A 13622-nucleotide genomic window follows, 5' to 3' on the forward strand; every position below is an offset into this window, starting at 1 on the left:
TGGCCCAAAGGGCCAAGTGAGCTTTTCTCATCACTTGGTGTTTGTCGTCCGTTGTCGTCATTAACTTTTACAAAAATCTTCTCCTCTGAAACTACTTGGCCAAATTAAATCAAACTTGGCCACAATCATCATTGGGGTATCTAGTTTAAAAAATGTGTCTGGTGACCCGGCCAACCAACCAAGATGGCCGCCATGGCTAAAAATAGAACATAGGGGTAAAATGTAGATTTTGGCTTATATCTCTGAAACCAAAGCATTTAGAGCAAATCTGATATGGGGTAAAATTGTTTATCAGGTCAAGATCTATCTGCCCTGAAATTTTCAGATGAATCTGACAACCCGTTGTTGGGTTGCTGCCCCTGAATTGGTAATTTTAAGGAAATTTTGCCGTTTTTTGGTTATTATCTTGAATATTATTATAGATAGAGATAAACTGTAAACAGCAATAATGTTCAGCAAAGTAAGATCTACAAATAAGTTAACTTGACCAAAATGGTCAGTTGACCTCTTAAGGAGTTATTGCCCTTTATAGTCAATTTTTAATCATTTTTCGTAAATTTTTGTAATCTTTTGCAAAAATCTTCTCCTCTGAAACTACTAAGACAAATTTAACCAAACTTGTCCACAATCATCATTAGGGTATCTAGTTTAAAAAATGTGTCCGGTGACCCCGCCCACTAAACAAGATGGCCGACATGGCTAAAAAATAGTACATAGGGAAAAAGGCAGTTTTTGGCTCATATATCTGAAACCAAAGCCTTTAGAGCAAATCTGACAAGGATAAAATTGTTCATTAGGTCAAGATCTATCTGCCCTGAAATTTTCAGACCAATCAGGCAACACGTTGTTGGGTTGCTGCCCCTGAATTGGTAATTTTAAGAAAATTTTGCAGCTTTTGGTTATTATCTTGAATATTATTATAGATAGAGATAAACTGTAAACAGCAATAATGTACAGCAAAGTAAGATCTACAAATAAGTCAAACATGACCAAAATTATCAATTGACCCCTTAAGGAGTTATTGCCCTTTATAGTCAATTTTTTACAATTTTCATAAATTTTGTAAATGTTTGTAAATTTTTACAAAATATTTTCCACTGTAACTACTGGGCCAAGTTCATTATAGACAGAGATAATTGTAAGCAGCAAGAATGTTCAGTAAAGTAAGATCTACAAACACATCACCATCACCAAAACACAATTTTGTCATGAATCCATCTGTGTCCTTTGTTTAATATGCACATAGACCAAGGTGAGCGACACAGGCTCTTTAGAGCCTCTAGTTTTATTAGGAGCCTCTCATTTTGTTCATGAAAGTGAGTATTGTTTATTGTATTTATCAAGGGAATATTTCATCTTGCATATATTCAAATGGTTTACCAATTCATACTTCCAAATTGAAAAGGTGAATCTTGTGTGCTGTAATGAATTCAAGCATGATTTCGTCCTCCATCTCCTTTTCAGTTCAGTGAGTGAGAAGGTTGCTCTGGCTATATTGTCAGCTATGATACCCATGGGAGAAGTGATACTAAGTAAAGAGAAGGACACGTCAGCTTTCCCTGAACTGATGAGTGTGATGCAGACGCTAGCAGGGGCAGGACACGGTGTAGGACATAAATCTCTTTTCCCAGCAGCCACAGGATGGCTAGAAATATGGTAAGCATTTGAAAGTTGGATATTTTGCTTTTATTATTTCGTGCCAGGAAAAAATTTACATGTACACAAAGATGGCACCAGTATGTCAAGATATTACAGAAAATGATAAACTATTGTTTTACTAACTAGTGTCAAGTTCTCTGTGCACAAAAATTTAATATTAATGATAATTTGATTATTGCAAATACTAATTAGAAGTAATATACATATATCATCAGTTACCTTTCAAAGTTTTGTGTAATTATTTTTTTAATTTTGAAAATTTGTTTCTGGTTTTTTAAATCATATCTTTTATCTTATTTTATTTTGGGAAGTTTTGATGAATAGGTTTGATAATAATTTTTTATTAATTATTTTAAAGTAATCAACAATTATCAGAGAAGGAAGTCTTGGACAGTTTGACAGACAGTGGCAACAAAAGGAAGGTCAGTAGAATTGTCTATTTGTCAATGTAAGTTTCCTAATGGTTAATTTTAATCTGTCTAATTAAAATTTGTACTTTATACATTAGCTTTGAAGTTTTTAAAATCTTGACTTAAGCTGGAATTGTGTATTATGTATAATTTCCTTTCTCAGTGGAGTCGAGTGATATGAAAATTATCGCTAGAAACTAAGGGGGCACGTGGCGTTGCTAATGAAATTGACATTAAATTGACAAACGTCGTCATAGGTAAAATAGCGATAAACAGATTATCATTGGTCATCTCAACTCAATTGCTTTTCTCTCTTTCGCCGGCTCAAGCAAGAAAACCAATCTCGTTGAGATGATCAACGATAATTTATAAATACACTACAGAACTAACAATTAAGATTTTTTGTAGGCGATATTGGACACCATTTGCTGTTTGCTGTCATACATAGGAGATATTCTTAGTGCACTGAAAAGAAACTCGGAAAAGTAAGTTTTGTCATGTTCAACTAATACGAAATAACTCAGAATATAATGTCAAACTTTATGCATACAAAAATGATTTCCAAAATGTGCTGAATTTAGTATGACTAGATTGGAAATGATGTTTTTGCAGGATGATCCTCCCATTTCAGTTTATTCTGATCTGACCAGAATAATATTTGTATTTATTGGTGATTAGTGCAGAAATAATGTGAAAAGATAAAATGTTTGAACAACATTTTTTTTGCATTTTGACAACCTCGAAATTTTAGTTAAATTGTGAAGTTATGTGTGCTACAGTCTTAACTGAATTGTGCATATAAAAATAAGGAGATGTGGTATTATTGCCAATGAGACTACTCTCCACCACAGTTATGTTTCCTGGAATATTTACACATTTTTCAGATGAAGTGAGTCATATATACTTGACAACAAATATTTTTAATGCTAAAGCTTATATGTATATTGGTCCCAAGGTCATCTTTACTTTTATATTTTTAGGAGTGGACTTGTACCATCAGACGATGCTGATACTACTGCTGTAGTGGTAAGGATTTAATCATTTACCAAATTTGATTGAATAACAGACAATTTCTTACTGCTTTTCATTAAAGTTCACCATGGGAGATTTGTTATCAATAAACAAATACTGATGTTAAATAGATAAAATGAAGAGCCCAAAGATCATTTTATTAATGATTTACTGAAATAGACTTGTTTATCAATAACTTAACTGTTGACATGTAAAAGGTTTCTTTGTTGCATGAACCTAAAAGTGAAACTTGACTGAAAACAGGAAATATACAAACTCTTTCCTATTATATCCAGTGTTTATTTTTTAAATTTTAAACTGAATCCTGAATATCTAATAATTAAGCATCCATTCCCGAGTCCCCATAAGTGTAAATCCTGAATTATCTCCAAAATGAACGCCTAAGCTTGTCATCCTGAAAAAGGTCCTTCCGCCCCTCCGGACAGCATCTTATTCATCTACTCTTAAGCATTTACTGATGCATGTCTTGTGTTCTCATTTTATGGTATGAGTTGTCTTCTCTTGTTAATTTTAGGAAGCTGATAGTGATTGGGCAGAAGATATAGCACAAGAAGATGAAGATTCAGCAGCAGAAGATTCTGTATGTATTTACCGTGAACAAGATCTGTCATGGTTGAATTAAATCATTGCTGCTTGCTTAATGTCTAGTGTCATGATTGGTTATGGTTTTTTACAAATAAGATATGTAGTTGTGGGCAAGGTAGAATCAAATAAAGTATAGAGAATGATAGTAAATCAATGGAACAAAACAGTTATAAGGGCTCTGATTTTGTAATTTTCTTAATGTTCTAGCATTACCTTGATTTATTTTCATTTTACACCTTGCAGCATAAACCAATCAGATTTGGAGAAATCTTCTGGCAAGTGTTGAATTTTATTATATGCTCTTTGGAAAAAGGTTAGAATATGAAACTTGAATTGCTCAGGTGTAACCCAGGTAAATCTAAAGATAAGGTACAGGAATTGAGTAGTTTCATCTGAGCAAAACGATAAAAGTGTAATTGAATTTTTACCAATTTTATGAACATTTGGTGGTGTATGCTGCAAAGAATGTGAAATAAAAAAGGGAAATTTTTATGATTATAATTTTTTTTCTTTTTTTGTAGGATGAGGAATCACTGAACAATAAGTTATGTACTTTTACAGTAACACAGAAAGAGTTCATGAATCAACATTGGTATGTATTTAGAGGGCATAATTAAGGTTAACAGTCACGAAGCAATAGAGCATTTTGTTGAAAAAGTAATCACAGAGTCAAATCCAGTTTCTACTGATCCCTTGAGGGTCAGAAAGAATTCCTGTCCAGCTTTTGCAAGGGAAACATTGGTTTATTTGGGGAACTGCAATGCATCTTCTTGACTTCAGTAATTTAATGTCTTTATGAATATAATTCGTAGTTGAAATTTTAAAATTATCATTCCCAAGGCATAAACTATAGAAAGAAAATTTGTCAATCACAGATAATAAAGATTTTGTACACACGGTGAAATTGCTTAACGTTATCCTAAAATGTTAACTAGAAATAATAAAATTTACAAATGTATAAATCAGATTGAACAAGAAAAGAAAAATGTTTTATTCTTGTTATGGCTATAATCTGATATTTTTAGGTATCATTGTCATGATTGTAAGATGGTAGAAGGAGTTGGAGTTTGTACAGTTTGTGCCAAGGTATGCCACAAAGGTCATGACCTCACTTATGCTAAATTTGGATCATTCTTCTGTGATTGTGGAGCCAAGGATGACAGCACCTGTAAGGTAAGTACCAGTATTGAATACTGTATTGTTTAGTGTTTCTACCGTACACTGAAAACAGGAAAAAGTTTGGAACTTATTTGAGGATGTTCAAAACCTTTAGAAATGTGAGATATGGAGAAATACATAGAAAAGTTGTGATTTATAATGCATATCTACAATACAGACGTAATGTTGCCAACTTGTTACCCAAGATGAAACAAAATGGAACTATTATATGTTATGGAGACCTTGATTTGGCATAATTAAATCTCATTCAAATAATTGTTTTTACCTGTAAGTATTTTTTTTGTGGATTTCAGGTGAACCACAAATTTAAATGTGCAATGTAATTAAAATTAGATATAGGCTTGTATGCCGATTTTGCCCAAACCACAAAAATACAATTTTTTCTCAGTCTATCATAATTGGTACTCACAAAAATAAATGATTCCACAGTACACAAACTAATCTATTAATTGTAAACATAATCTGCATTACAGGCACTAGTGAAAAGATCATCACAAGTTGGAATGGATACTAATGACAATATGAATTCACAGTCCCCATTCTCCATGGACAATATTTTGCCTAGTAGTCTTCGACGTCGTATGTCAGCCACAGGAATGACAGAAAAACCTACCAGTATCAACAAAGTGGCAGAGCAGGTCAATAAAGCTAGAGAGGCTCTCTGTAAACAAGTGGAAGGTTGTAAAGAATTGTTACTTAATCAGTTGGTAAGAAGTTCTTAGTTAACCAATTTTTTTCAAGAGAAGGCATTAGTTAAGGAGGGGCCTCAGTGTCCGAGTGGTCTAAGTAGGTAATCTACCGTATCAATAGCCTGTCAACACTCAAGTTATGAGTTTGAACCCAGCAGGTGGCAGGTGTGTTTGACTCCAATCTTTATTGACTTGGATTGTCAGTTTTCCTGCGGAAGGTCAGTGGTTCTCACGGTGCACCCCAGCTTCCTCCACCAATGAAAACTGATAGCCACAATATAGCCAATTGTGCTGACAGTGGCGTTAAACACTGACAATTGATCAATCAATCATAGATTTAGGAGCAATTTGTCCTACTGTCAGCTGATGAAAGAAATGGAAATGAAAAAAATCCCCACACACTTACATAATTTTAGATGTTTAAAAATGTAAGAAAGGAAAAGTCACAGAGAAAAAAAAAACAATTGTCTTGCAGATGAAAATTTATTGTCTATTAGAAGATAGAATTGGGTTATTGAAGTCATATATTAGCATCAACAGGATTTAAGCCCTGTGTTGTTGTTTTAGAATTAGTATGAATATAGCTTTGCAATGTTTTGTATACAAGCCAATTATGAAAATGACTTTTTATTATTGTATATTTTTAATTACCGAAAAAAACTTATATAAAACCATTTTGCTAGACAACCTATTATAGTATAATTTTACTTTTTTTACAGGAACAGTCACAGACAGTGAAAACAGTATTAACCATGTTGGAGACTATTCTGCCAACATTGACAGAGAATTACCAGAAGGTATCACCAATGGGTAGTACAAAGAGGGCACAGAAAGCATTACATGATCTACATAACTTACCAAAAACTACAGAAAATACAGAAAATCTTATGGTAAGGATACACCAACTCAATGATGTCAATATGGTTGTTTTTTTAATAACTTTTAGATTGTATGTTATAACAGAAATCAAACTAAATTGCAAAATATGTTTCACGATTATACATTTTTTTTAGATATCTATGATTTCTGTTTTAAAAGTATTACTGTAAATTCTGAAATTTTTGCAAGGTTCTTATTAATGCGAAAAATGCAACTGGGTGAGTATTGCAATAATAAGAACTCACATTCTGATGTCTGATGCATATATTGGTATACAGCTTTTCTTTAAATAGCAATAATTAATCTCACATTTTTTCCAGAAGATGCAATAATAAATGCACAATAATTTCTGAATTTGCTGTAATTGAAATTAATAAAAGAAATTTACTTAATTTTTCTTTTTTTTCATTTCAGACTGTTACCCTTGGATCCCAGGAAGGTGCGTTTGAAAATGTACGGATGAATTATAGTGGAGATCAAGGACAGACAATTAGACAATTGATCACTGCTCACATGATTAGAAGAGTTGCCATGTGTGTATTGGCATCCACCCAAGGAAAGAGACAACATCTAGCTGTCAGTCATGAGAAAGGAAAAATAACAATCCTGCAGTTGTCAGCTTTATTAAAGCAGGCTGATTCTAGTAAAAAGAAATTAACCCTGACAGTAAGCACGCTGTTTGGCATTAAGTTGTTACATGCAAAATTGTTTTGTAGATTCTATATATGAAAAGATTTGAAAATTATTTAATTTTGGATTCTATTTAATCTTATTTATTTATATATATTTTAGAATAAGAAGGATGAGATATTTTGCAGATTAAAAGAACATTAATGAAAAATTTTGAAATGTGTTTTTCTTATATACAGTTGACCCTTTCTGTCTTGTTCTTTATGTCAAATATTAAAAAAAGAATAACTGCAAAGGTTTAGTTTAAGCTGTATGTAATTTTGATAATATAGTGTCTTCTTTTTTCTGTTGTCCTAGGGTAACAAATTTCTCAAGCTTGTTAAAATACATCTATAGTAGAGAAATACATATATAGCACAGTGAAATGAATGCTTTGTGTACATTATCTTCCGAATTGTAAACAATGGAAAGAAATTCTAAAAGGCCAATAAAGCTGAAGTGTTTGTAGATATGCTATTCATACAAGAAACATTGAAATATATGTGTTGATTTGACTTTTTTTCAGAGATTGGCATCAGCACCAATTCCATTCACAGTGCTGTCTATAACTGGTAATCCATGTAATGAAGATTTCCTGGCTGTGTGTGGATTAAAGGTAAACATCAAATCACACAATGTTGATTGTTTCACACATCTGAAATCTATCAATGCAATTTGGTAATGTAAGGAAAACTGTCCAAATCAAAATATAATGTATCATGATTAGAAGAATTTTATAACTGAAATGCCAAGTTGTGAGTGTTTCAGAATAGGTGATGATTTATTGCATACATTTTAAAAACTCAATTGATAAAATTAGTAACTTTCAAATATCATGGTGATGTTTAGGTAGAAAAAAAAGCTTGTTGAATACAGCTATTGATTATATTTGATTTTGATAATAGAACAGCATATTAACCTTTTTAGCTCACCTGGCCTAAAAATAGAGATTTTAGTCATGAAGTCTATTCCTTTCTACAATGTTGGAGAGTGTCCTTTGTTTGATATGCACGTAGACCAAGGTGAGCGAAACAGTCTCTTTAGGGCCTCTAGTTTGAAAAATAGTTTTAAAATGTTCTTCTGCAAATGTACATTAGTACAAATTATATAGCATTCTGTGTTTTAGTAATATTCATTGGTAATATTGACAATGTATTGTTTCAGGATTGCCATGTATTGACATTTACCAGTGCTGGATCTGTAGCTGATCACTTGGTTCTCCATCCTACACTTACTACAGGAAACTTTATCATCAAGGTATGTATGCTTAAAAGATAAAATTTATATTCACATCTTTTGATTTAGAAATCGGAAATATTTTTTTAAATTGAAATTATGTTTTTGTGTTGAGTGTTTTGTTACTGAGGTTCTTGAAAAAGATATTTTTCACACTCTTTTTGTGTATGATTTATAAAAGGTAGTATATAAGTTATTGCAGAGTTAGAAGTCCTAATTGGATGATACATATGAAAATAAGAAGTTGTGGTATGATTGCCAATGAGACAACTTTCCACCAGAGATGTAGACAGCTCTCTTACAAGCAAAAAAACCCTAACTGTAAAATATAAGGGCATACACCATAGACACAGGGACATATTCTACAGCATTCCCACAGCACCAGCAACAAACACTGCAGTAAATATATAAATAAGAAGATGTGGTATTATTGCCAATGAGACAACTCTCTACCCTAGATATGTATGGAAGAAATTAATCAATGTGTGTCATTTCTTGATACATACTTTGAATTTATTACCAATCCGTTTTAAAACTGATGAATGTTTTGTTCATATTACATTCAAATTTAGCTCTTGCTTATGATATCAGCCTTTGAGCCTGTTTGTTTTTATAATGAACCTGATATGAAAATAATGCTTTGCAATAATATGTTCCTTCTTGCAGCTATTTAATAATCATACAAGTATTTAAAAATGTAAGCTGAAATACAGTTTAAAAGTTGAGTATAAATGTGAAAGAATATGTACAATTGTATAATAATGATAGTAAAAATGAGTATTTGTATAATTTTACAGGCGATCTGGCTACCAGGAACACAAACAGAACTAGCTATTGTTACCGCAGATTTTGTCAAGGTAGGCATCTCTAAGAACATTAGCTTTAAACTTTGGTTATTATTTACTTTCTTATTTACTTCAGTAGAAGGAATTCATTTACTTATTTACTTCAGTAGAAGGAATACATTTACTTATTTACTTTAGTAGAAGGAATACATTTACCATTTGTCTGAAAGTGATCACATGTAAATTAGTCATTAGTTTTGATATGATATTAAAATTGCAACTAATCGATCATCAATACTTTCTATTCGATGTCGTGTGTTTTTAGTAATCATTGGGTACCAAGTTTTGTGGATTTTATGGGTTATGGTTATCTGTGATTTAAATGTTCAATAACATACACTGTCATTAAGGTTTATATACAGTGATTAAAATCATGAAATAGTTGTCCTTGACACTACAATTTTTCCTCTTCTAATAAAAAATTGGTACCCAGTAAAGTAAATGAATTTTAAGTATAGAATATAGATATAAAAAGATGTGGTATGAGTGCCAATGAGACAACTCTCCATCCAAGTAAAAATTTATAAAAGTAAACCATTATAGGTCACAGTACGGTCTTCAACACGGAGCCTTGGCTCACACCGAACAGTAAGCTATAAAGGGCCCCAAAAAATTACTAGTGTAAAACCATTCAAACGGGAAAACCAACGGTCTAATCTATATAAAAAACGAGAAACGAGAAACACTTATGAACCACACCAACAAACGACAACTACTGAACATCAGATTCCTGACTTAGGACAGGTGCAAACAAATGCAGCGGGTTTAAAAGTTTTAATGGTACCAAACCTTCACCCTTTTTCTGAAACAATAGTGTAACATCACAACATAGAAAGACACACTATAAAATATCAACTGAAATAGCTTAACTCAATCAAAGGACATATTAACACCATTGAACATACACTGAACAAATAAATTTGACCTATGACACAATGTAAATACAAAATAAATAAACTAAGGGAAGAATAATAAAAGTAACATGTTATATCGGTAAGAAATGTTAAACAATTAAAGAAAAGTATTTTTACAATTTTGTTAATGCTTTTCTGTTACAGATATACAATCTTGGATCAGATGCACTGAGTCCACAATATTTCTTTTTGCTGCCAAGTGGTAAGATCAGAGATGCAACCTTTGTCACCACAGAAGATGGATGTCACATGGTTCTAATGGCTTCTACAGGATACATCTACACCCAGGTCCTAGAGGAGACCAGTAGTGCTAAACATGGACCATTCTATATCACTAATGTGTTAGAAATTAACCATGATGATTTAAAGGTTTGTAGTATTACCTGAATGTTTTAAACAAAGCTAATTATTGATTATTTTATTGATCTTAATGGCTCATTTGTTTTTTATTTATTTGGCTAAGTGGATTTTATCTTCAGAAGGGTGTTAAAAGTTTTCTAGGGGTTTTCTTTACAAGTGACTTTTCACAAGTTTTTATTATTCATTCACCAGTCCAAAGTTTTAATTCAAATCAGAATGTTCTAATTCAGACAGAGTTCTTTAATGGAGTTAATAAAAAAAGTCCTGAATATTATTTTCTTTTTGTTATTTCAAAAGACTTCTTGAATATGCAAGAGTTGTCTCTGTTTATAAATACTAATACAGCAATGGGAATTTATATTTTCATGTGGTTCTTCCACTATTTAAAAATGAAAAAAGGGAGTATTGTATTACTATTACTTTTTAAAATTTAACTAGCTTAAATGGCTACATAACTAGGAGATATTCTATTTAATAAAAGATATAGTTTTTGAATTACGACTGAGAAGTGGTAAGAAACATTTTAAAATACATGACATACTGTACGTTCTAACTCTGTTATTGAAATAAAAATGGGATAAGTAATCAATATCATTTTGTATCTTTTCTTGAATATGGAATACCTCATTTACATGATAAACTAAAAATCATCTTATCAGGGGAGATTATTAGCCTAAAAATATATTATAATGTATAATTCAGTTGAATGTTTTCCACCATAAAGATGTTGTAGGCTTTGTTGATGTATATGTAATTTTAGGAGACTAACAATACAGGTTATTTCATAAAAATGAGTATGTGAGGGTACAAAGATAAGTTTAATTTGTTTACATAGGTTTTGGGTCATTTATGATTGTATGAACTTTGGATGTTTGCAAAATTACAAGAAAAAAGTTTGTGAGTTGTTGCAGTATTTTTGAAATACCTTCCCACCCTTCCACATCAGTTTCAATGGAATATTCCTTTTTTTTTTAAATACCTTCCTACCCTTCTACAATCATTGGGAGTTTTTTTTAATGATTTTTGATGATTTATGTGTACTTTCAGGAGACTAATGGTAACGTAGCAGGTGGAGGCGTGTCTGTATACTATTCCCATGCATTACAACTACTGTTTTTCAGTTATGCTCAAGGTAAATTAGTATGCCTTTAGTTGAGATTCATACCTTAGACTTGATTTGAGAAGTTTTAAGAAATAATCATATTGAAGACTGTATTTTAATACATTCAGAATTATTATCATATATGTATATCATACTGGAAGTACAGTCTTTTGTAAATTGAACAATATGATCCTTCTAAGACACATATAAGATTATTGCTGAACATCAGAGTAATTGGTGCTGAAAGTTGTGAGCTTATTAAAGTCCTTCTTAGAAGGTTTTACATCATGGGTCTGTTGACTCATAAACTTGCATTCTGTATCTCTGTGTGCCTTAGATACCACTGCGGGTGCACTATCTGTCCCAGAGGGTATCATCAGCTCGGTAGTCAGTACTTCGGTACTGACATCCTTTATAACAAACCTTTCTTGAATTGTCAGTTTATAAATAAAAAAAACCAAAAAAACTAAGGTTTCCTTAGGCAAAGTAGACCTTAGATTGATTTGGTTATTTTTAAGGTCCTTTTTGGTCATATAGATCTTCAGCTGTCATGTATCCTTGACTTTTAAATATATGGCTTTGAGCGTTCCTGATGAAGGATAATCCAGAAAAGAGCTTCAGACACATGAAAATTAAGTGCTGTTTTCATTTTTTTAATGAACAGTTTAGGGATGATTTATTGTATTATACACTTTGTCTACGGATTTCTAATGCATTTTCTTAACAGTAGTTTTACACACTCATTAAGGTAATTTCCTAGTGCCTCCTCTGTAAGTTAAAATTTGAAGTGTACATCTGTTACTGTAAGTATTAATCCTTTCAGGGTATGATTTAACTTTTATATGGTCTTAAATTCTTTGAATTCTTTTCAGGAAAAAGTTTTGCTGCCACAGTGACAAAAGACTTGTCAGTAACTTCTCTCTTGTTCCAGATTAGTCTTAAAAGGTAGGTAGTTTGTAAAAAAATTTAACATGTAAAATGTGTGCTTCAGCAAAGACCTCTCATCATTATATACATTCTTGTTTAATATTTGGTCAATATTAGTCTGAATAGTAAAATTCATGTACGATGCATAGAAAAAGTAGAAATGTGAGGCAGGATGAGCATTAGTTATTCCCTTTATACATCAAAGCTCAAAACCAAATATTTTGGGTAAAAATTGTGAATATTGTGGACAAGAAGCAGATGTAAAAAAAATCTGCCAGCCTGTATTTCTGTCTTATGTCAGAAATAAGTTCTTTGAAAACAATGTTCTACTAACAATCAAGACTTTTTATGCTAAGTGACGTTATACCACAAATGTTTTTGAATGCTCAAATGGTATGGTTGAAGTATAAACATGTATGCATTTTGTAAGTTTGATTATTATTTCAGTAATGGCACCAGCAAGGGTAGTAACAGCAGTCAGCCTTTGGTCCAATGGTCTGAGGTTCCAGGTCATGTTGGACTAATGTACTGTATGACACAGAGCACCAACAATCCTGTGGTCCTTATGATCAAACCAGATGCTATTTTGGTCCAGGAAATTAAAGTTGTTCCTGCAAAAGCCAAGGTGATTTAAAGATATATTGTCCTTGAATAGTTGAGATTTTTTTTTGGGCTCTTACACTGGCTAATATATTTAATAATAATAATATGTTTTTATGTTGTGATATAATTAGACTTGTTTTAAAATGAAACATATAGTTTGACCTTGATCTCAAATACTTTACATTATTTAGTCGTTATCAATTACACAGTCAACACATTCCTACATTTCTGCTATGGTTCTTTGTGTAGATAAGATAAAGTGAAACCTTTTAAGGGAAACATCAACCCTATAAGTGTTTTTAATAATAGATGTTTACCTTCAAACAAAATCAAACATGTAACTTGAAATAAATGTTTGTTGGGTTGTTTTTTTTCCAAATGAACACCACATAGGTTGTTAGATATTTGTAGGTCATTGTGAAGTTAATATTAACAGTTTTAGTGGTTATATTTTGCAGATTCAAGATGTTGTAGCTATCAGACATACTGCATCTAATTCAGATCAGGTAAGGATTTGAGTCAGTATTTGATAA

At 31.8% G+C, this 13622-nt stretch overlaps 1 protein-coding gene across 1 annotated transcript in view; it reads left to right on the forward strand.

The window, feature by feature from the left end:
• The window catches only part of LOC127729960 (E3 ubiquitin-protein ligase UBR4-like), a 144755-nt gene that overhangs the window by 38817 nt on the left and 92316 nt on the right, over positions 1–13622 (forward strand). Inside the window, exons 33-50 of the mRNA XM_052237959.1 lie at positions 1465–1656; positions 2018–2081; positions 2478–2554; positions 3050–3095; positions 3616–3681; positions 4208–4278; positions 4712–4859; positions 5339–5572; positions 6274–6444; positions 6848–7099; positions 7629–7718; positions 8267–8359; positions 9136–9195; positions 10242–10466; positions 11505–11589; positions 12432–12504; positions 12934–13111; positions 13548–13595. Coding sequence (XP_052093919.1) covers positions 1465–1656; positions 2018–2081; positions 2478–2554; positions 3050–3095; positions 3616–3681; positions 4208–4278; positions 4712–4859; positions 5339–5572; positions 6274–6444; positions 6848–7099; positions 7629–7718; positions 8267–8359; positions 9136–9195; positions 10242–10466; positions 11505–11589; positions 12432–12504; positions 12934–13111; positions 13548–13595 — 2173 coding nt within the window. The remainder of the gene's footprint in view (positions 1–1464; positions 1657–2017; positions 2082–2477; positions 2555–3049; positions 3096–3615; positions 3682–4207; positions 4279–4711; positions 4860–5338; positions 5573–6273; positions 6445–6847; positions 7100–7628; positions 7719–8266; positions 8360–9135; positions 9196–10241; positions 10467–11504; positions 11590–12431; positions 12505–12933; positions 13112–13547; positions 13596–13622) is intronic.

The sequence above is a fragment of the Mytilus californianus genome, unplaced genomic scaffold, assembly GCF_021869535.1.
Source record: "Mytilus californianus isolate M0D057914Y unplaced genomic scaffold, xbMytCali1.0.p SCAF_2, whole genome shotgun sequence".
NCBI lineage: Eukaryota > Metazoa > Mollusca > Bivalvia > Mytilida > Mytilidae > Mytilus > Mytilus californianus.